This window comes from Podarcis cretensis (genome assembly GCF_951804945.1).
Source record: "Podarcis cretensis genome assembly, chromosome: 1".
In the NCBI taxonomy this organism is placed as follows: Eukaryota; Metazoa; Chordata; class Lepidosauria; order Squamata; family Lacertidae; genus Podarcis; species Podarcis cretensis.
Genome location: NC_137170.1, coordinates 16,951,606 through 16,971,978, shown reverse-complemented (window position 1 = coordinate 16,971,978; position 20,373 = coordinate 16,951,606). Strand labels below are relative to the sequence as shown.

The window sequence follows — 20,373 nt, the reverse complement described above, 5'->3', positions numbered from 1 at the left end:
AGGTCATTTGAATGTTGCGCTCCTGTGTATGAGTGCACATAGATTTGTACACATAAAATGTAACTCTTCCTTGACACAATTTTTGTATGAGCTTTTCACTTCCGTTGCGGGAGGCACTACACTGTTGTTGCAAAACTTTTAAATGTTGCGTGTGGGTGACTTTTTGAAAAAACAGTAATATTTGTACAACGTGAAGGAGGTAGATACTCCCACATATTCCTGCATATTCTTTCTCTCTCATCTAAAGAAGTCTTTGAAATAGGATAGTTTTGAGGCTGAAAACAAATAACGTGTCTCTTGGAGAAATCTATATTTTGTGTCCTAAAGACACTCTTCTGGAATCAGTGTTGTACAGTTTAAGCCACATACTGATGTCTTGATTGATTCAAACCTATTCATCAAATTGAATGGCAGCTATGGTGAAATGTATCTCTATTAAACCTTTTACTTTTTATATTAATTGCAAAGCAAACCCTGATGCTTTTGCATAAGAATTGGAGAAAAGGACACATGCTTGCAGAATCTTACATTTTGGCAGTATTTGTACAGTATAGTTTCTCCTGGAAAAGGGCTATGACTTGAGAAGTACCAAGGTTGCTGCTGTTTATAATCAAGCTTTGTGGAAATTGATGCTTATTGAAAGTACACAGCGCAAAGGTTTCACAGTTTTGACCGCAACTTTATAATGAAAAAATAGTGCTTTTTTGGCTGATATTATAAGGAATGCATACAGTTCTCTTTATTACAGGGTTCTTTCCTGATAAGATCTATTCTTTGTCCAGTACACTTTCTCTTTCTGTTCTCCTGTTTGGGTGTGCCTCTTAGAAGGAAGAATTGCTGTGCTGCATTGCAGTGGTTTCATTGCTGTAGTGTTGGCTGCTAAAGCAGTGACATCATCCTCTGAATCATCGGTTATTAACAGGGCTCTTCCCTTTTTATCTTAGTTCTTCTGCTATTTTTATATATAATATATATCTTAAATTCAGACTGTTTGAGGAAGCTGACTGCTTTTAAATAAATCTGATTTCCTCTCAATATGAGAAGAACTGGATTTTGTTGAGAAGTCGGAGTAGGCTAACATAGAATAAAGGGAAAGAGAGAGGTTTGGGGGCAATAAAGTTAATGCTAATGAATTCCTCTAGCTTCAGAGTGATGCATTTTGAGGGATATAAGGCTGCAGCCCTCTACCTGGAAGCAAGCTTCAAAGCAAGACATAATTTGAGTAGATATGTTTAAGATTGTGTTGTGTGTCTAAATATTTAGGCATTCTAACTTAAATGTAAAGTTCTAAACATGTGGCTCATAAAGGAAATGAGGGGTGAGGACATAAAAATTAATAAAAATTTCCTAATTCTTTACAGAGGATGTTGGTGATGAAGGAGAGGAAGAGAAGGAATTTATTTCCTATGGCATAAGTACTGACATTCATTATGGGATGAAGTCAAACAGGTGAGTCGAATCTGTGTCTCTTCTGACACATCCATTCACTTGATGCAATTGAGGGACTGAAGAGGAATTCTGAGATTTAGGAAAAAGCTCTATTGGTAGGAAATTCTCACCTGGGCCAATGTTAGTTGGGCAGGAAGAGATGAATGAGAGCCATGCCCCCACTGACTGATAGAGGCCTTTCGTATGACTGCAGAATCTCTCTGCCATCTTCAACCTACTGTTCCTGCCTGCTCCACCAATTTTCTATGCTCACATAATGTAGAAATGTTGTTCCTGCTTTCTAAATAGGAAGTTCAAAGTGAAGGAGAGAGCGAGAGCTATGCTTTCTGCCTGAGTGCCTCTTTCTCCCTCGTGATCCCAATTGTGACAAAAAAAAACCACCAAAAAAACCAAGGCAGATATTTAAAAGGGGGTCGGGTCCATAACAACAACAACAAAGAAAAAGAACAAAAACAATTTTATTACTTATAAGCCACCCATCTGACTGGGTTGTCCCAGCCACTCTGGTTGGTTCCCAACAAAATATTAAAAACACAATAAAACATCAAACATTATAAATTTCCCTATAAGCTTCTAAAGAGAAGAGTTTAGTAATTTCCATGAGTGTGCATACAATATTTTTTCCTGAATTCCCCACCCCACCCCGCAAATTTGGTTCACACCAAATTCTGGACCGAGCCACTGAGCATAAACCCATGGTCTTGACTCTGGAAAGACAACCTGGGGACATCTGATTTTCTGCCTGGGGAGTGCCTTCTGACAGCAGATGCAGTCATGAGCAAGGCTTACTCATGAGTAGAACTACAAACAGGAAGAACCTTAGCTAACTGTTTACTGTAGAGCCCAAGCAGATGATCTTGCAGATTGATCTGTGAACTGTATATCTGCAAACAGAAGAAAGCAAGTACATGGCGAAGGGGGAACAGAAAGGAAAAGCTTCTTTTCTCCTTTTCTCAGAAAAGAGCTTCCACCTGAAAATATAGTTGATACTACAAGACAGAATTAAACCATGTCCCTGACTCCTCACTCTCTTAGCCCCTGTGAGACCCCATTCACATTGCATCCTCATTCTGCATACAAGGGCATAGAGTCTGGGTAGGCAAGATTTTACCCATGTAAAATACCATATTCCTTCAATCCTAATCATTGAAACTTTTCTTTCTTTTAAAATGTTAGGAAAACTTTAAATATCTAGAACTTCAAGTCTAGAAATAAGACTCCTCCTAAAAAAGTTAATGTTCTTTAAACTACAGTTACCTTGTGAACCCCAAAATACATATGTTCTCAGGTTAAATTGAATAGGTGCTTAATATTATTTCTTTGGTTTACAGTTTGGCATTCATTAAACGAGCACCAGTAATTGATGCGGACAAGCCTGTGTCCTCACAGCTCAGGGTCCTTACCCTCAGTGAAGACTCCCCGTATGAAACTCTGCATTCCTTCATCAGCAACGCTGTTGCTCCCTTCTTTAAGTCCTACATCAGAGAGTCTGGCAAAGCAGACAGGTAACTACTTTCGTTTGTGTAATTTCTAGCCGTTGTGTACGTGAAGGAATAAAAGATGTGCAAGGGAAGGAAGATATAACTGGAAAGTAGATGGTGGTCAAGATCCTAAGAGCTTTGTGTGTATCTTGAAGCACATGTTTGTGTGGATTAAGGCTTCCCCAAGCTTTTCTTCTGACTGCAGCTTCTCTGCATTAGAGGCCTGCTCCCAAAGATCCCCAGAGATTAGGGAGCAGCTTGCCAAACAACATGGGTAATATTAAACTATGTTAAATTGAACCTCATTGGCTAGCCTTTTGAAATCTTAGCCTCGTGTGCTAGCTTAAGAAATTTGAAAAATGGAAATATATGTTGTCTTTATAAGGTGGGGAGGGCAGCCGCATGCACATTAATTGTACGTGACTCTGTGTGGTGGATTTTCCTTTGGCTCACTTCCGTGTTCCCTCAGGGATGGCGATAAAATGGCTCCCTCAGTTGAGAAAAAAATTGCAGAACTCGAAATGGGACTTCTTCATCTGCAGCAAAACATTGAAATCCCAGAGATTAGTTTGCCAATTCATCCGATCATTACCAATGTTGCTAAGCAGTGCTATGAGCGTGGAGAAAAGCCGAAGGTTACTGATTTTGGTGATAAAGTTGAAGACCCAACTTTTCTCAACCAGCTGCAGTCTGGAGTTAACCGGTGGATTAGAGAAATCCAAAAGGTAAATTCAAAAAAGACGTTTAGTGTTCAAGGGATGTTCAGTTTCCCTCTTTAGTTCGTTGTTGGATACCTTCCCAATTGCATATTGTTAAAGTGAGGATGAAATCTTCAGTGTGTAATCTGGAGCATATTTGGAATTGCATGTTCTTAATTTAAAAATAAGAACCAGTTACACATTTTACTTTCCTATATCTTTCCATTAACTATTTTATGTGTAGCAATGTGAACACACTCGGGTACATTATTTAGCAGTTTTATTTTTTTAAATAAACCCTTCCATCTACTTTGAGATAATCTCTCTGAAGCTGATGAATGTAAGTAATCCATAGATTAATATTTTGGAGATGGGAGATAATGCCTATATAACCAAATGGTCTTATAGTTTACATTGAGACTCCTTAATATTTAGGATTGCAGCTGTAGTGTTGGAATCAGGTTTTCATTTGCAGCTAAGTCCTTTTCTGTACCTAGGTAGAACTATGCTCAGTTCCAGTCAGGCAACATCTTTTTTTGCTCTGCCCTCTGTTTACATTGCCAAGTAGTTAGAACAAAGCAGGATGGAAATGTGGTTCAGCAGGCAGTATGATCATATGGTTATGCCTTCACTTGTTTTGACTCCCCCATTTGTTGAAAGTAGAAGCCTCATTACCCTCTTTACCAATTTTCAAGGTGACCAAACTAGATCGGGACCCTGCATCAGGCACTGCTTTGCAAGAAATCAGCTTTTGGCTAAACCTGGAACGTGCTCTATACCGTATTCAGGAGAAGCGTGAAAGCCCTGAAGTCCTCTTAACTTTAGATATCTTGAAGCACGGCAAACGCTTTCATGCTACTGTCAGCTTTGATACAGACACAGGTAAGAGCTTATGGAAGCTGTCCAGAAACAGAATGTGTTGTAGCACATTTACATTAACACGAGCCAAGTGATTAAATTCTTTTAAATGTTTGAAAACGTGAAATCGGCTTTCTCTTGTACCATCTAGGTCTAAAACAGGCATTGGAGACAGTAAATGACTACAATCCATTGATGAAAGACTTCCCTCTAAATGATTTGCTGTCTGCTACTGAACTGGATAAAATAAGACAGGCATTGGTTGCAATATTCACCCACCTGAGAAAAATCAGAAATACAAAGTATCCTATTCAACGAGCGCTGCGCCTGGTGGAGGCCATTTCAAGAGACCTGAGTTCTCAGCTACTCAAAGTGTTGGGGACACGGAAATTGATGCATGTTGCCTATGAAGAATTTGAGAAGGCAAGTCTTCATTTAGATCCTTATGGGATCAGTGGGGGGTGGGAACTTGGAAAGAATTGCAGCCACATTGCACTCCTCCTTGCTAACTGAAGCCTTAGCATTGGAATAAGTAATAAAAGGTAGAGATGTGTGGTGACACTACCTTACAATTCTTTTTTAAACAACCTTTGGCCCTGTATACCTGAAGGAGTATCTCCACCATCATCATTTAGCCTGGACACTGAGATTGAGCGCTGAGGGCCTTCTGGCGGTTATTTCACTATGAGAAGTGATGTTACTCAGTGGTAGCGCATGCCCTGTGGAATGCCCTCCCATCAGATGTCAAGGAAATAAACATTTGACTTATAAAAGACATTTGAAGACAGCCCTGTTTAGGGAAGTATTTAATGTTTGGTGTTTTATCATGTTTTAATAATCTGTTGGGAGCTGCCCACAGTGGTTGCGGCAACCCAGTCAGATGGGCGGATGTTGTTGGTCATAATACCAAAGTCATTGTTTGGTGCAATATAGCTTTTTCTACTCTTTCATAATCTACCAGTCCATCCTCCCTGCAAATAAAGATCTATCATCACATCCTTAGTGAATGCATACAATATGCAGAATTTGTGTGATGGAGCATGGTGTTCAGTGACGGTGTTCAACTTTCTTTCAGGTCATGGTTGCATGCTTTGAGGTCTTCCAGACCTGGGACGATGAATATGAGAAACTGCAAGTCCTACTGAGAGACATTGTGAAAAGAAAGAGGGAAGAGAATCTGAAGATGGTGTGGCGCATCAATCCTGCTCACAGAAAGCTCCAGGCTCGTCTTGATCAGATGCGGAAGTTTCGACGCCAACACGAACAACTGAGAGCAGTTATCGTGAGAGTGTTAAGACCACAGGTAAGTACAACTGCTAGTGCCTTTTTTTAGAGACTTGGGTTGTGATTTGTTAGAATGGAACTAGTCTATTCGAAGTGGGAACTTACTCTTGTCTTGACCCAGACTATTTTCACCTAGAACACTTTCTACAAAGCAAGCTGCCCTTCATTTGGGAGGAACGGTTTAAATCCATTTCCAAAGGAATTGCTTCAATGCAAGAGAGCTCCCCCTACTGGTTCCTAGGATAAATGCTAAAACGGAAAGCTTGATAGTCATTGGATAGCTGCTGGGTATTGAACCTTTGTTAGGGGAAGAGGCCATGTTGCGGTGTGTTCTTGGTAGTGTGATTACTACTGCTGTTGCTTAATGATATCTTTTTATCATTTTAGGTGACTGCAGTACCTCAGCAAAATCAGGGAGAGGTACCTGAGCCACAGGATATGAAAGTAGCAGAAGTGCTGTTTGACGCTGCTGATGCCAACGCGATTGAAGAAGTAAACCTTGCTTATGAGAACGTTAAAGAAGTCGATGGCTTGGATGTTTCCAAAGAAGGCACAGAGGCCTGGGAAGCTGCAATGAAACGTTACGATGAAAGAATCGATAGAGTTGAGACCCGCATTACTGCTCGCCTAAGAGACCAGCTGGGCACAGCAAAGAATGCCAATGAAATGTTCAGGATCTTTTCCAGGTTCAATGCTCTGTTTGTCAGGCCCCACATCAGAGGTGCCATCCGTGAATACCAAACACAGCTGATTCAGCGTGTGAAAGATGACATAGAGTCGCTTCATGACAAATTCAAAGTGCAGTATCCACAGAGTCAGGCTTGCAAAATGAGTCATGTTAGAGACCTGCCTCCAGTATCAGGGTCTATAATCTGGGCGAAACAGATTGACAGGCAGCTGACAGCCTACATGAAGCGTGTTGAAGATGTCCTTGGGAAGGGTTGGGAGAACCACGTAGAAGGCCAAAAACTGAAGCAGGATGGAGACAGCTTCCGCATGAAGCTCAACACCCAAGAAATATTTGATGATTGGGCCAGGAAGGTTCAGCAGCGTAACCTTGGTGTCTCCGGCCGCATTTTCACCATCGAAAGCACTCGTGTCCGAGGCCGAACAGGGAATGTCCTCAAACTGAAGGTCAACTTCCTCCCAGAAATAATCACCCTGTCAAAAGAAGTCCGCAACCTTAAGTGGCTAGGGTTCCGGGTTCCTCTCGCAATAGTCAACAAAGCTCACCAAGCAAATCAGCTCTATCCTTTTGCTATTTCTCTGATTGAAAGCGTCCGTACATACGAACGGACCTGTGAAAAGGTGGAAGAACGGAACACCATTTCCCTCTTGGTTGCTGGACTAAAGAAGGAAGTGCAGGCTTTGATTGGGGAAGGAATTGCTCTAGTGTGGGAATCGTACAAACTGGACCCATATGTCCAACGGCTGGCAGAGACAGTCTTCAACTTCCAGGAAAAGGTTAATTTTCTTTGAAGTTTATTATTGGGATTTGGGTTTTTTGCAGTGCATGATTTATCAATAATGTATTGCTTCAATAAAGAAACCTTGGAGAAATTGCCATTCAGCTGTTCAGTAGCCATAATGCCAACACTCTTAAAGCTGGCCTGGCAGGAAAGCCTCATGCAACAATGGATTTTGATACAGCCTTTTTATAAAAGATTTCAGTCAACTAGAAGTAAGGCAGCATTGACTCTATATAACAGGTTATAGTATTTTTTGTCAAAACCTTATTAGTACAGTATTACATACCAGACAGGATGTCAGTCTAGTTAGTGAAATCAATACTTGAAAATGCAGTTTTTATTTGCATTGTATTCAAATGCAGTGATCCTGAGAGTAAATAACAACTTACCACTGCTAATAAGCATGCACTTGTTTGTCTAAATTCTGAATCCACTGGAAATAATGATATATTAGACTTACATGTTGGAAAGGCAACTTAGACATTTGTTAATGGGTGGCTTTATAGAGAACAAGCATTTTGCATACTGAAACTGAACACTAAAGACTGTTTTCATTTCTGCCTTTTAGGTGGATGACTTGCTTATCATTGAAGAGAAAATAGACCTGGAAGTCAGATCCTTGGAAACTTGCATGTATGATCACAAAACCTTCTCTGAAATTTTAAACAGAGTTCAAAAAGCTGTGGATGATTTGAATCTTCATTCATATTCCAATTTACCCATCTGGGTTAATAAACTGGATATGGAGGTAAGCTTTGCAAGCGGTTACCGGGACAAAATAGCTATATTTCTTAATAAGTTTAATTTTAAAGTTATCTGGTTTGAACACTTGAGAGATTTTGAGTTAAAAGCCTGCTGGAAGTTAACAGTTTCCTGATATATCCCATCACGGGATGCAGAGTCCAACTGCAAGGCTACAAATCTTTGTGATACTAAAACAATAGGCTCAGCAGTAATGCCCAGCATTCTTCTGCATTATTGTTGCCATTAATTAAATTTGTATACCACTCTTCATCCAAATATCTCCAGGCAGTTCACAGCCTTTCATGAAAGTATGTTGTCAGCTGGTGCCTAAAAGGTATAAGAGCCAATGACAGCTGTACAGGCAACTCCCCATTTACTTGTGTTCCAAGGCATACATGACCATCCACACACGCATTGCCGCAATCCCAGAAGTGGCAAAAAAAGGGGGGGGGAAACGGCCCTAAAATCATGAAAATGGTATCTAGTAATCCCACGAGACTTTGCACTGACCTTTCAGGCCTGTGGAGAGTTGGGAGTTTAAGCAAGGAGTTTTGGAGGCAGCAGTTGTGGAGTTTGGCGCATTTTTGGTTTTTAAAAGGTTTCCAGATGTTTAGAGGATGTTTGCAGGCTTGTTCCCAATATACACGATTTCAATTAAATGCATGGTACCTTGGGACGTAACCCACCACATAAATTAGGAGTTGCCTATATTTCAGACGAGAGGGAGTTCCATAACTGGGGTGCTGCCACTGAGAAAGCCCTGCTTTGCAGTACCACATAATGAACTGCTGACAGCTGAGGTACCACAGGGAGTGCCTCCTCTCCCACCCACCACAGATCTCAGTACATAGGTGGGGCTGTGTGGGAGGAGTCACTCGCAGGTACAAAGGTCCCAAGTTGTATAGTCAATCACACACTCTTCCAGCTAACCTAATTCAGCCAAGAAGCACAAGTGTCTAGAGGACATGTTTTCAGTCCATATCATCAGTACCAGTCCATATCCTCAGGTCTCAAAGGGGCTAATAAGAAAGGATGCTTTCCGTGGATGTTTAGTAGCATGTGCTAGCTTCAGGTCTGCTGCGTTTCTTGCAGTACTTCAGTTTTGTTAATGCAATTGCTTCCTAGATCGAGAGAATACTGGGAGTTCGTCTGCAGGCTGGGCTGAGAGCATGGACTCAAGTACTACTTGGTCAAGCGGATGACAAAGCAGAAGTTGATATGGACACAGATGCTCCACAAGTCAGCCATAAGCCAGGTGGAGAGCCAAAGATCAAAGTACGTGGTGTCTTCACCTTGAATTGAATCCATGGAGTCTTGCAATTTGGAAGTAATGCATGCAAAATCTCAAACTAGAAAAAATGTGTATTGAAATGATGCAGTATAACTTAAGTCTCGTCCTGTGTTTACACAGTTCTGGTAAATCTGATGATCTTGCACAAAATTTGGCATCCAGAGAATCCATAATTTGGCTGAATGAAGTTCCCAGCTCTTATGATCACAGAAATAATGCTTATATTATGAGCATTTATTTAAAGGCTTGGAGTTGCAGGGAACCGGAATGTATTGAGCTCTTTCATACTAATCATTGGCCAGCCTCCGCCATTCTTTTCCATGGCCGCCTCTTTTTAATCCTGTTCAATTCCCTGCGTCTTGTGGGGAGTAGTTATTTGTTCTATTGTTACAGGATGTATTGCATTCATCAACCTTTGCAATAACTGTTACTGAATCAAATGACAAATATATGTGCTGCTGAAGACACCATGCTTGGAAATAAATAAAAACACTTTTTAAAAAGTATTTCAGAGACAAAGGGTACAGCTCTGTGTCAGGGAGCTTTCATTCTAAAATTTGACAGTTTAAGAGATCATGGAGGAGTGGATATAGGATTACATATATGTGCTTAGCCTTGACGGTGAAGATTAAGGGTTAAGCTAAAGGCTTTACAGGAGAGGTGGTTTTTTGGAAACTCTGAACAGAATACATAACTTCATCTAGTGCAGTTTATATTTGTGCTATAATGCACGGATACAAAGATAACTTTCCAACTTAATACCACCGTCAAATTTTGGGTAATGCTACCAGACTAATGATAATTTAATGCATTTTGTTATTACTTCCTCCAGTAAACCAAAACTGAACATGGCTTTATATTCCTGCAGAATGTTGTTCATGAACTGCGGATAACCAACCAGGTAATCTACCTGAATCCACCCATCGAAGACTGTAGATACAAACTGTTCCAAGAACTGTTTGCTTGGAAGATGGTAATACTGTCGCTACCTAGAATCCAAAGTCAGAGATATCAGGTAAGAATAAAGAAATACTACTTTTGAATCTCAAGAATCTTGATTTATCCTAAATCTTTTTTTAAAAAATGTTTTCAAAGCTCTCATTGCTTTTAAATCAAAATGTGGTACATCTTCTGTGTTTTGTTAGGTGGGTGTGCACTATGAATTATCAGAAGAGGAAAAATTCTACCGTAATGCCCTGACACGGATGCCAGATGGCCCTTCGGCACTTGAAGAGTCTTACTCTGCAGTCATGGGGATTGTAACAGAAGTTGAACAGTACGTGAAGGTAAGAGAACATGTTATGTTTCCTATTCCAGAGTTATTACGTAACATTATTCCACGTGACAGTGTCTTGATCAAGAATATGGAATGATGAGTTATTTAACATTTGTTTAAAGTACGGAGTTTACAGTTTTAGTTACCAGTTCATAAACCCGAGAATTGGATATATCTAATAGCTTACAAATCCTTAAAATGAAAAATTGAGGTATTTCTTTTGTGTGTGCACACTCGATCTGTAGGTTTGGCTCCAGTATCAATGTTTATGGGATATGCAAGCTGAGAATATCTACAACCGCCTTGGAGAAGACTTAAACAAGTGGCAAGCACTCTTGGTTCAGATAAGAAAAGCCAGGGGAACCTTTGACAATGCTGAAACCAGGAAGGAATTTGGGCCTGTTATAATCGACTATGGAAAGGTAAACACCCTGAAGGAAAATAGATCTGATAGTAGAATTATAGAATCATAGAATTGTGGAGTTGGAAGGAAGCCCAAGGATCATCTAGTCCAACCCCCTGCGATGCGGGAATAATGTAGTAGATATCTCCTGCATTAATTTTCATTAAATGGTATCACAGAACAGACCATAAGTAGGAGGGGTGGGGGGATGAGTAACATCAGTAAATAAACTTAGTTGATCTCTAAGGTGCTACTGGACAATTTTTTAATTTATTTCTACAGTGTATAAGAAACACAAGTTTGCAAATTATAAGATAGATGGCATAGAATAAAATTACCACTGTTTTAATTGTATAGGTGCAATCGAAGGTGAACTTGAAGTATGATTCCTGGCATAAGGAAGTGCTCAGCAAATTTGGTCAAATGCTGGGCCAAAACATGACAGAGTTCCATTCTCAAATTTCCAAGGTAAGTTTGCCAAAATTTGTCCCACTGAAAATACCAAAGCAGAAATTTTTGCCAAAGGTGCCCCTAACCATAGATAGCAACATTTGCTTCTCTTCTCTCAATATGGGATGAAGGAGATTGTTCTATGTCAACGCTTTCTTTCTTTGTTAATCTTAGAGGGGGAAAACCATATGCGTAATAGTGGGATGTCTGAAGAACTGTGAGTGCCTGTACTAAGCCTGTATTAAACTAATTGAGTGTGATTGGAACCTCCATAGAGGCTTTACTTGTCTTTCGAACAGGGCATCTAAAACTTACTCCCTTTCCTTTATGAGAACATTTTTTAAAATTTCCTTTTTCCCGTTTCTTAGTCACGGCAAGAGCTGGAGCAGCACTCAGTGGACACAGCCAGCACATCTGATGCCGTGACGTTCATCACATACGTGCAGTCACTGAAACGCAAAATCAAACAATTTGAGAAACAAGTTGAGGTAAGCTTTCTACAACACGTTTCTGCAATCAGTTTCAACGGGGAAAGCTTTACCACTCTTCATCCAAATATCTCCAGGCAGTTCACAGCCTTGCATGAAAGTATGTTGACAGCTGGTGCCTAAAAGCTATAAGAGCCAATGACAGCTGTACAGGCAACTCCCCATTTACGTGTGTTCCAAGGCATACATGACCATCCACACACACATCACCGCAATCTTTATTACAAGAAGATATGTGATCAAAGCCTGTACCAAATAAAACATTGCTGTACATATCTCCTGTTCGGGGGATACGTCAAAATAAAATAACCTTTAAAGATTTTTTTTAAAAAACCTACATGGTGACAAGTTTCAGTGTAATGGTAGCATCTGAACTTGACACTTTTTGTTAGAATCGTAACTTATTTTTTGGTGTCTATAGCTCTACCGTAATGGCCAGCGTTTGCTTGAGAAGCAGAGGTTCCAATTTCCTTCATCCTGGTTGTACATTGATAACATTGAAGGAGAATGGGGTGCTTTCAATGACATCATGCGTCGAAAGGATTCTGCCATTCAGCAGCAAGTAGCAAACCTGCAGATGAAAATCGTTCAGGAAGATCGAGCTGTGGAGACTCGTACAGTTGACTTACTGACAGACTGGGAGAAAACAAAGCCTGTAACTGTAAGTTGTCTTCAGTGCTCTGGCATTTTGAGCCTTGAGTCATCATTCCTTTGACACCTATGATCTCCTTTAGCCAAAACATGCATCTAGTAGTGCATTTAGCACTTAACAGCATGATCACCATACAAATATTATCCTGCCTTAAGTCAGGCTGAGACCCACCAATTGAAGACCAATGATCTAAATTATGTTTCCGTTATGAATGTTTGTAATTGTGCCTAGCTGTCTCATTCACTAACAAACCCCAATGATACTTGGGACTAACCGACTCAACACGACCTTGAGAACTGGAATTTGGTGCTTTTATATTCCTTGACATCCAACTTAATGGGAAGTCTGAAAACGGAGTGCTTGTACCTCTCTTCTGCAAAACTGGGATATGCTAGATTTCAAAATAGCTTAAAGTAGTCGTACACCATCAATAAAAGTGAAATTTGGTACATGTAGTCAAAAGTTCCACCTTAAATAACAGTGAACTCCACTATGCCTAGTCTGATAATAGTATTTCACTTCTTTCTTCAGGGCAACCTGCGCCCAGAGGAAGCTCTCCAAGCCCTTACCATCTACGAAGGAAAGTTTGGGAGGTTGAAGGATGACCGTGAGAAATGTGCAAAGGCCAAGGAAGCTCTGGAACTCACAGATACAGGACTTCTCAGTGGTAGCGAAGAACGTGTTCAGGTATGAAAATCTAGTAGCTGGGCGTATAAATTTCAGCTGCTATATTCCGTAGAAAGACCTTTCCAGCTACGCTGATCAAAACCTACTAGAATTATTTGTCATATCCTGCTTTCCACCCCCCTCTACAATTACTGATGTTTCGAACCATCTCTTGTCTCGTAGGTTGCTTTAGAAGAGCTCCAAGACCTTAAAGGAGTCTGGTCTGAGCTTTCCAAGGTCTGGGAACAGATTGATCAAATGAAGGAGCAACCCTGGGTTTCAGTACAGCCTCGCAAGGTACTTCAGCTGTATATATGTAAAGAACTTGAGGACCATAGCAAGAGAAATTGCAAATCTATCCTCTTCAAACCCTGCAAAACAGAAGCTAAAAATGTTCTGCCGTATAGTCAGCGTTGACGTGGTTTGGCACATATTTGATAGCACTGATTAAACCTACGTCCCAGGGACCTCAATCCTGTCCCATAGCATCCTGACCATCTCTGCACATCTCTGAACTAACTTGGGCGTAGGAAGCTAACCTGTCAGTAAGGCAGAGAGACCAACCTACCAATGGCTACCACTGCAGGCTTCAACATTGGCTTCTTTACCTTTCTATTTAAATTAGCAGTGCAGCTCGTCGGCATTTGTAATCAAGGGGGAAGAATTTGGGATGCAGAAAAGGATGGTGAAGGATGTTGGATGACAGGGAGATTTAGGTTTGTAAGATGGGTGGGGGCATCTGCTACGACATTTGGAAGTCTTTGGAGGACTTTGGGGAGTTGCAGAGGGACGCTCAGCAAAGGAAAAGCTGAAATTATGTTGAGAACTGCCCTGACATCTATGGAGAAAGCGTATACAAATTTGATTAATAATAATAATAAAATGGGGGGGGCATGGTGGTACTGGTATGGAATTTGGGCAGGCAAGATGCAGAAAAGAAGCACATTGGGACCATTTTAGAAGAACACGTAGAATGTTTGTGAGGCTTGTCTTTTTTAGGGAGTCTTTGGGTGACTTGATAAAGAGCATAAAGAACAGCTTATGGGTTGGCATGCAGATGGGCTCTTGCCATATCAGAAAGGAGAACAAGATAATAACTTGGTCAGTGTTCCTGGCAAACAGGACTACTTGGGTGAGCCATCTGTTAATAAAGATGATAAACGGGTAATACTCAGCAATTTGCGCAGTCTGTTAACTTGTTAAAAGTTACTCCCCATCTTCTTTATAGCTTCGACAAAGTCTAGATGGCTTACTCAACCAGCTGAAAAATTTCCCTGCTCGCTTACGGCAATATGCATCCTACGAATATGTGCAGAGGCTCCTGAAAGGTTACATGAAGGTAAGCTTGCTTATGAAAGACCTTTGGATAGAACATTGTGCCTGATGCCTAACAAGACAAGTTTACACCTTTCCTTCATTTCCAACCCCCTCAGATAAACATGTTGGTGATAGAGTTGAAGTCGGAGGCTCTTAAAGATCGCCATTGGAAGCAACTGATGAAGAGATTGCACGTGAATTGGGTGGTTTCCGAACTAACCCTGGGGCAGATCTGGGATGTTGATTTGCAGAAGAATGAACTGATTGTGAAAGATGTTCTACTTGTAGCACAGGGAGAGATGGCACTGGAAGAATTCTTGAAGCAGGTAGCTATTGGCTTTTAATAAATACTTTTGCTCCTTCAAAAACTTTAAATCTATATTTCCAGCGAAGTTCCCTTAACTCAAACAAAACCATTGTCACTGAAGCAAGACAAGTCCTGATGCAATGGTTGCTACTTATTTGTGACCCTGCATAGTGAGAGAGTAAAGGGAAAGTGACAGGAAGGCTTGCTGGAAAAGGCTAAGAGGCTTCCTTCAAGGAACACAGCCTTCTGCACTCAGGAGTGCTGGGGAGTTTTCTTCCTGAAGAGGAAGCAGCAACTTACTGGCAATATTCTGTTCTTCCCAAGGAAGTCCAGTTTTTTAGAGGACAGTTGGTTAAACCTATGTCAGGCTGCAGGGTGTATTTCAAAAAGTTCTGTTCTTAGAAGTTGCTGTTGATTTTAATCACCTACATATTGAATATTTTTGATCGATAGTGTTAACGTTTTATATTCTTGTAAACTTCTTGTCTCTATCAAGCAGTATATACATTTTATTAGATAAAGAAACAGCTAATTACTCTAGAGTGAAATAATGATAGAATCAAAAGTGGAACCATTTGAACATCTGGCCACATTTATAAGACAAAGGTCTTATAACCACTTCCTGATGATCACTTGTTACATAGATGTACTCTGGCTCTTCATCATTTGTTGGGCTATTTTTAAAGAAAAGCAGCCTTGGCCTGCCTGATTTTTTACCTTTAATCCTAAACATCACTCTACATTATTTTCTGTAAAGATACGAGAAGTCTGGAACACCTATGAGCTGGATTTGGTTAACTACCAGAACAAATGTCGTTTGATTCGTGGTTGGGATGACCTTTTCAACAAAGTCAAAGAGCACATCAACAGTGTTTCTGCAATGAAGCTATCGCCGTACTACAAGGTAGAACCCAAAATGTATCTTTTGCTCTTTTCATTTCTGTCTCTTGGTGTATTCAGGAATGTTAATGCATATGCTTCAGTTTGCACCCTTTTGTATAGCTATGACTAACTAGCAAGCACTGAACACAATTATATGAGCTCCCCTACAATCCAGCCTGCTTTCTGAGATCATCTTGGTCCTAATTTCCCTGGAATTGCATTTAGTTGGCACTGGGCAGAGGGTGTTTTCGGTGTCTCGTGCCCAGGCTTTTGAACCCTCTCCCAAGAGAGGCTCATCTCAGCCCTTCTTAAATGCCCTTATGCTGGGTTGTTTTAAAACCTTCCATTTTAGGAAGGCTTTTGAGCCATAAGTGTTTTTTGAGCTTTTGCTGATCAGTTTGTTGTTCTGTTTTTTTATTCTTAGTGTACTTTTTGATTATGCAATTTTTACATTTATTGTTAGACACTTTAAGCCCTTATTGAGGAAAATGTTATAAATTTTCTTTAATATAGATAACACAGCTTAAATATAGTTGCATTGTGCTTTATTTACAATAAATGTGTAACTCAGTTACATAAATTAAAGCCATTTATTGATCTGTAGGTGTTTGAAGAAGATGCCCTAAGCTGGGAAGACAAACTGAATCGTATCATGGCACTTTTTGATGTCTGGATAGATGTCCAGAGGCGCTGGGTTTACCTGGAAGGTATCTTCACTGGGAGCGCTGATATCAAGCACCTCTTGCCTGTTGAAACACAGAGATTCCAAAGGTAATGTTTTGTTCTTGAAGATAAATGTGAATGCAGGAATCTCTGTAACTTCTTATTTCACCCAGGAGGCTTTCATGTATCCCTCCTTTGAGACATTGACTGGTGGTGGTTCTGTTTTGTTTCAATGCTCTCTCTTCTTGACTTCACAGCATCAGTACAGAGTTTCTGGCCCTCATGAAAAAGGTGTCCAAATCTCCCCTGGTCATGGATGTTCTGAATATTCAGGGTGTACAGAGATCACTGGAAAGATTAGCAGACTTGCTTGGGAAGATCCAGAAAGCTTTGGGAGAGTATCTGGAGAGAGAGAGAGCTTCTTTCCCTCGGTAAAGAATTGATATTTCACTGCATTAGTTTTGTTCTATAAGCAAACTCTGGCATTAATACATTGCCCCCCAGGCTTTATGTTACCTTATCATCCCCATGTTCTAATCTTGTGTTTGACCAAAAAAATTAAACCACCTGCGCAGATTTTGGCTTGGAAATATTTGGATTGGGGACAAGCTTTTAAAAGAGAGTGAACGTTGCATTAAGATATAGCTAGAGTTACGTAAATGCCTTCAGTGTATTATAATACTTTATTAAATTTCTGTACCACCCTTCATCTGAAGATCGCAGGGCAGTTTACGATTTAAAAACACAAAAATATATACCTTAATAACTAACAAAAACAATACCCCCCTAGTAGTATTATTTATTAAATTTCATTTGGGAGCCTTGGATTGAGAAGTTTTGTGGCTTGACACAATACTGTATAGTAACTGGATTCAGTAATTTGCGGTCTGGGCTTCCCATGTTGTCTTAAACCAAAACTAATTACCTACCTACTAACGGCGAATGTGAATATGTAAATACAATAAACAATGCTGTCAGCTTTATTATTTTATGTTCGAATGACTTCAACCTGGCTCTTCAACCAAGAAGAGTGGCTTACAAACATCAGCAGTAAGATGGGGCCTTGGTCTTAAGCCTACAACCTAAATGTGTGACACCCAAAAAATACTGGGAGGGAGGCAGGAAAAAAGTAAACCCAGGCACTAGCTCTCCACAGTCAGGGGCAGTAATGCTTCAGAATGCCAGTCACTGGAAACCAAAGGAGGGAAGAATTCTCTTGTGCTCAGGCTCTGCTTGAGAGTTTCCCATAGACAGCTGGGTGGCCACCGAGAGCAGAATGCTGGACTAGATGGACCATTGGCCTGGTCCTCTTCTGTTAGTCAACAAAGGTGTTTGATCAACTGGAATGGAAAGAGTTGAAGGGGTTGGCGGAGCAAAAGGTTGCTGGTTTCAGCTGAGCTGGAGAAGTGGCCCCTTCTCCCTTCCTCTGCTGCATCCCAATGGAGTGGGAGCTCCCAGGTAAGCGTTGTGGGAGGGAGAAGCCTGATAGAACTGGCTTCTCAGCACAGCTGATGGCTGCCCTGTTTCCCTTCACGCCCTCTACTTCAGCCTAATGGAACAGCTCCAGTCAGCTGACAAAATGTAGTCTTCTGTTGCTTCACTTGACAGTCCACATAGAAAAATCCTGGGTTTATTGAAGGTACTAGGTGCTTGTCACTTTGCATTTCGGCGTATCCCTTTTTTGTCCATTAAAATGGCAAGCTTTTTTTTTTTTTTTTTTTAGGTTCTACTTTGTTGGCGATGAAGACTTGCTCGAAATCATAGGGAACAGCAAGAACGTAGCTAAACTGCAGAAGCACTTCAAGAAGATGTTTGCTGGAGTGTCGAGCATCATCCTTAACGAGGACAGCTCCATTGTTCTGGGAATATCTTCACGTGAGGGAGAGGAGGTACAGTGAAGGGATACCTCACTATTTAAAACAGGTGGGGAACCTCCGAACAACCAGGCCATCAGGAGCAAGCTACGCCCACCTGCCCTACACCTGACAACAGGTGAAGGGCATGTAAAGGCAAGGCTTGGCAGGATCCACCAATTGGCTTACCAAGAGCCTAAGCATCAGCTGGTTGTCAGGCACTTGGAAAATGCTCTTCAAGGGGCTTCCTTTGGAAAGAACAAAAGGCTCTGTTCTTACAAGTACTTATTTTTTCCAAAGGTCTGCAGGTTTGGAGTTACTGTATGTCAGCTGATAGGTGGTAACTCCAAACCATTTGAATCAACTGTGTGTTCAAGTGTCCCGTAGGAAGCTTGGTCACACAACCAATCCCTTCAGAAAGAAGGTTTAAAACAAGTTACTTCTTGTCAGCTGAATTCTAAGTCTCTGGTGCTTCAAAGCACCACACAGGGCTATTTGCAAGCTCTGCACGTCGCTGTGAAGTCCTCACATGTGGCAGATCTTCTCTCTCCCTGCGATGAATTTGACAAATGTGCAGACTGTTACGTCTGGCTTGAGAGCCAGTGTGGTGTAGTGGTTAAGAGTGGTAGTCTCGTAATCTGGGAAACCGGGTTCGCGTCTCCCCTCCTCCACTTGCAGCTGCTGGGTGACCTTGGGTCAGTCTAACTTCTTTGAAGTCCCTCAGCCTTACTCACCTCACAGAGTGTTTGTTGTGGGGGAGGAAGGGAAAGGAGAATGTTAGCCACTTTGAGACTACTTAAAGGGAGTGAAAGGCGAGATATCAAATCCAAACTCTTCTTCTTCCTCTTCATCTGGCCCACCAGCTAGAAAGATTCCTCATCCTAGCTTTTATGAAAAGAAAAACACACTTAAACTTGATTTTTTTCCCCTTCAGGTGTTGTTCAAAACTCCCGTTTCAATCACGGAGCATCCCAAGATCAACGAGTGGCTCACACTTGTTGAGAAAGAAATGAGAGTCACACTTGCCAAGCTGCTTGCCGAGTCTGTCACGGAAGTCGAAATCTTTGGCAAAGCAACCTCTATTGATCCAGCTACCTACATCTCCTGGATTGACAAATACCAGGTATAGGTTCTCTTCAGCCTTCAGTAAAATGCATTGTGCTTTTTGGGGAAGGAAAGGGAAACATCTGGCAAAAGCCAATGCCTATTTTTGTTTTAATGCTCTAGGCCCAGCTTGTTGTCCTGTCAGCCCAGATTGCCTGGTCAGAAAACGTGGAGTCTGCTTTGAGTGGCATGGGCGGTGGTGGTGACAGCAGCCCTCTGCAGTCTGTGCTGACCAATGTTGAGGTCACCCTGAATGTGCTTGCAGACTCTGTGCTGATGGAGCAGCCACCTCTCCGCAGAAGGAAGTTGGAACACCTGGTAAGCCGCAGCCTTCGTTGTGCTCTCTAGATGTCCCATCTCCAATTGCTTTTAAACATGATGATGTTTCATGAAATAGTTGTTTTTATACTTTGCATTCTGAATTTCACCTTTTCTTTTTTCAAAAGATCACTGAGCTGGTCCACCAAAGGGATGTCACGCGATCACTGATTAAAAGCAGAATTGACAACTCCAAATCCTTCGATTGGCTGAGCCAGATGAGGTTCTACTTTGACCCTAAACAGACAGACGTGTTGCAGCAACTGTCCATCCAGATGGCCAATGCCAAGTTCAACTATGGCTTTGAATACCTTGGCGTTCAGGATAAACTGGTGCAGACTCCTCTTACTGATCGATGCTACCTGACAATGACCCAAGCTTTGGAAGCCAGGCTGGGAGGTTCTCCATTTGGTAGGTTACTGTTTTCTGTATGCCCATTTCTCGAAAACTTTCTTAACGCTGGAAACAAAAAATTGTGTGTTCAGGTAGCAAAGCAATTTTAATAGCTGCACAGATAATTTAGTCTTATCTAAAAGGATCTCGGGGTTTGCTTTGATACTTATAATACAGCAGTCTTGCTGAAACTAAACACATCTACTTAATTACTGGATAGAAGATCCCCCGCGAGTCCTTTGTACAATGCCTTAGGGTTCTAGTTTGGTATCGAACTCGAATTCGAATTGCATCCTCCAAAGACTGAGGGTTATAAGAAAATTGTAT

At 41.2% G+C, this 20,373-nt stretch overlaps 1 protein-coding gene across 1 annotated transcript in view; it reads left to right on the top strand.

The window, feature by feature from the left end:
• Window positions 1–20,373, top strand: part of DYNC1H1 (dynein cytoplasmic 1 heavy chain 1) — a 57,016-nt gene that overhangs the window by 4,941 nt on the left and 31,702 nt on the right. The window contains exons 2-27 of the mRNA XM_079947632.1: window positions 1,362–1,449; window positions 2,781–2,954; window positions 3,400–3,655; window positions 4,324–4,510; window positions 4,638–4,909; window positions 5,562–5,789; window positions 6,158–7,234; window positions 7,808–7,987; window positions 9,109–9,258; window positions 10,143–10,289; window positions 10,420–10,560; window positions 10,796–10,972; window positions 11,311–11,421; window positions 11,772–11,891; window positions 12,313–12,552; window positions 13,075–13,230; window positions 13,393–13,506; window positions 14,438–14,548; window positions 14,643–14,852; window positions 15,591–15,737; window positions 16,320–16,486; window positions 16,636–16,809; window positions 18,102–18,267; window positions 19,166–19,354; window positions 19,459–19,653; window positions 19,782–20,064. Coding sequence (XP_079803758.1) covers window positions 1,362–1,449; window positions 2,781–2,954; window positions 3,400–3,655; window positions 4,324–4,510; window positions 4,638–4,909; window positions 5,562–5,789; window positions 6,158–7,234; window positions 7,808–7,987; window positions 9,109–9,258; window positions 10,143–10,289; window positions 10,420–10,560; window positions 10,796–10,972; window positions 11,311–11,421; window positions 11,772–11,891; window positions 12,313–12,552; window positions 13,075–13,230; window positions 13,393–13,506; window positions 14,438–14,548; window positions 14,643–14,852; window positions 15,591–15,737; window positions 16,320–16,486; window positions 16,636–16,809; window positions 18,102–18,267; window positions 19,166–19,354; window positions 19,459–19,653; window positions 19,782–20,064 — 5,460 coding nt within the window. The remainder of the gene's footprint in view (window positions 1–1,361; window positions 1,450–2,780; window positions 2,955–3,399; window positions 3,656–4,323; window positions 4,511–4,637; window positions 4,910–5,561; window positions 5,790–6,157; window positions 7,235–7,807; window positions 7,988–9,108; window positions 9,259–10,142; window positions 10,290–10,419; window positions 10,561–10,795; window positions 10,973–11,310; window positions 11,422–11,771; window positions 11,892–12,312; window positions 12,553–13,074; window positions 13,231–13,392; window positions 13,507–14,437; window positions 14,549–14,642; window positions 14,853–15,590; window positions 15,738–16,319; window positions 16,487–16,635; window positions 16,810–18,101; window positions 18,268–19,165; window positions 19,355–19,458; window positions 19,654–19,781; window positions 20,065–20,373) is intronic.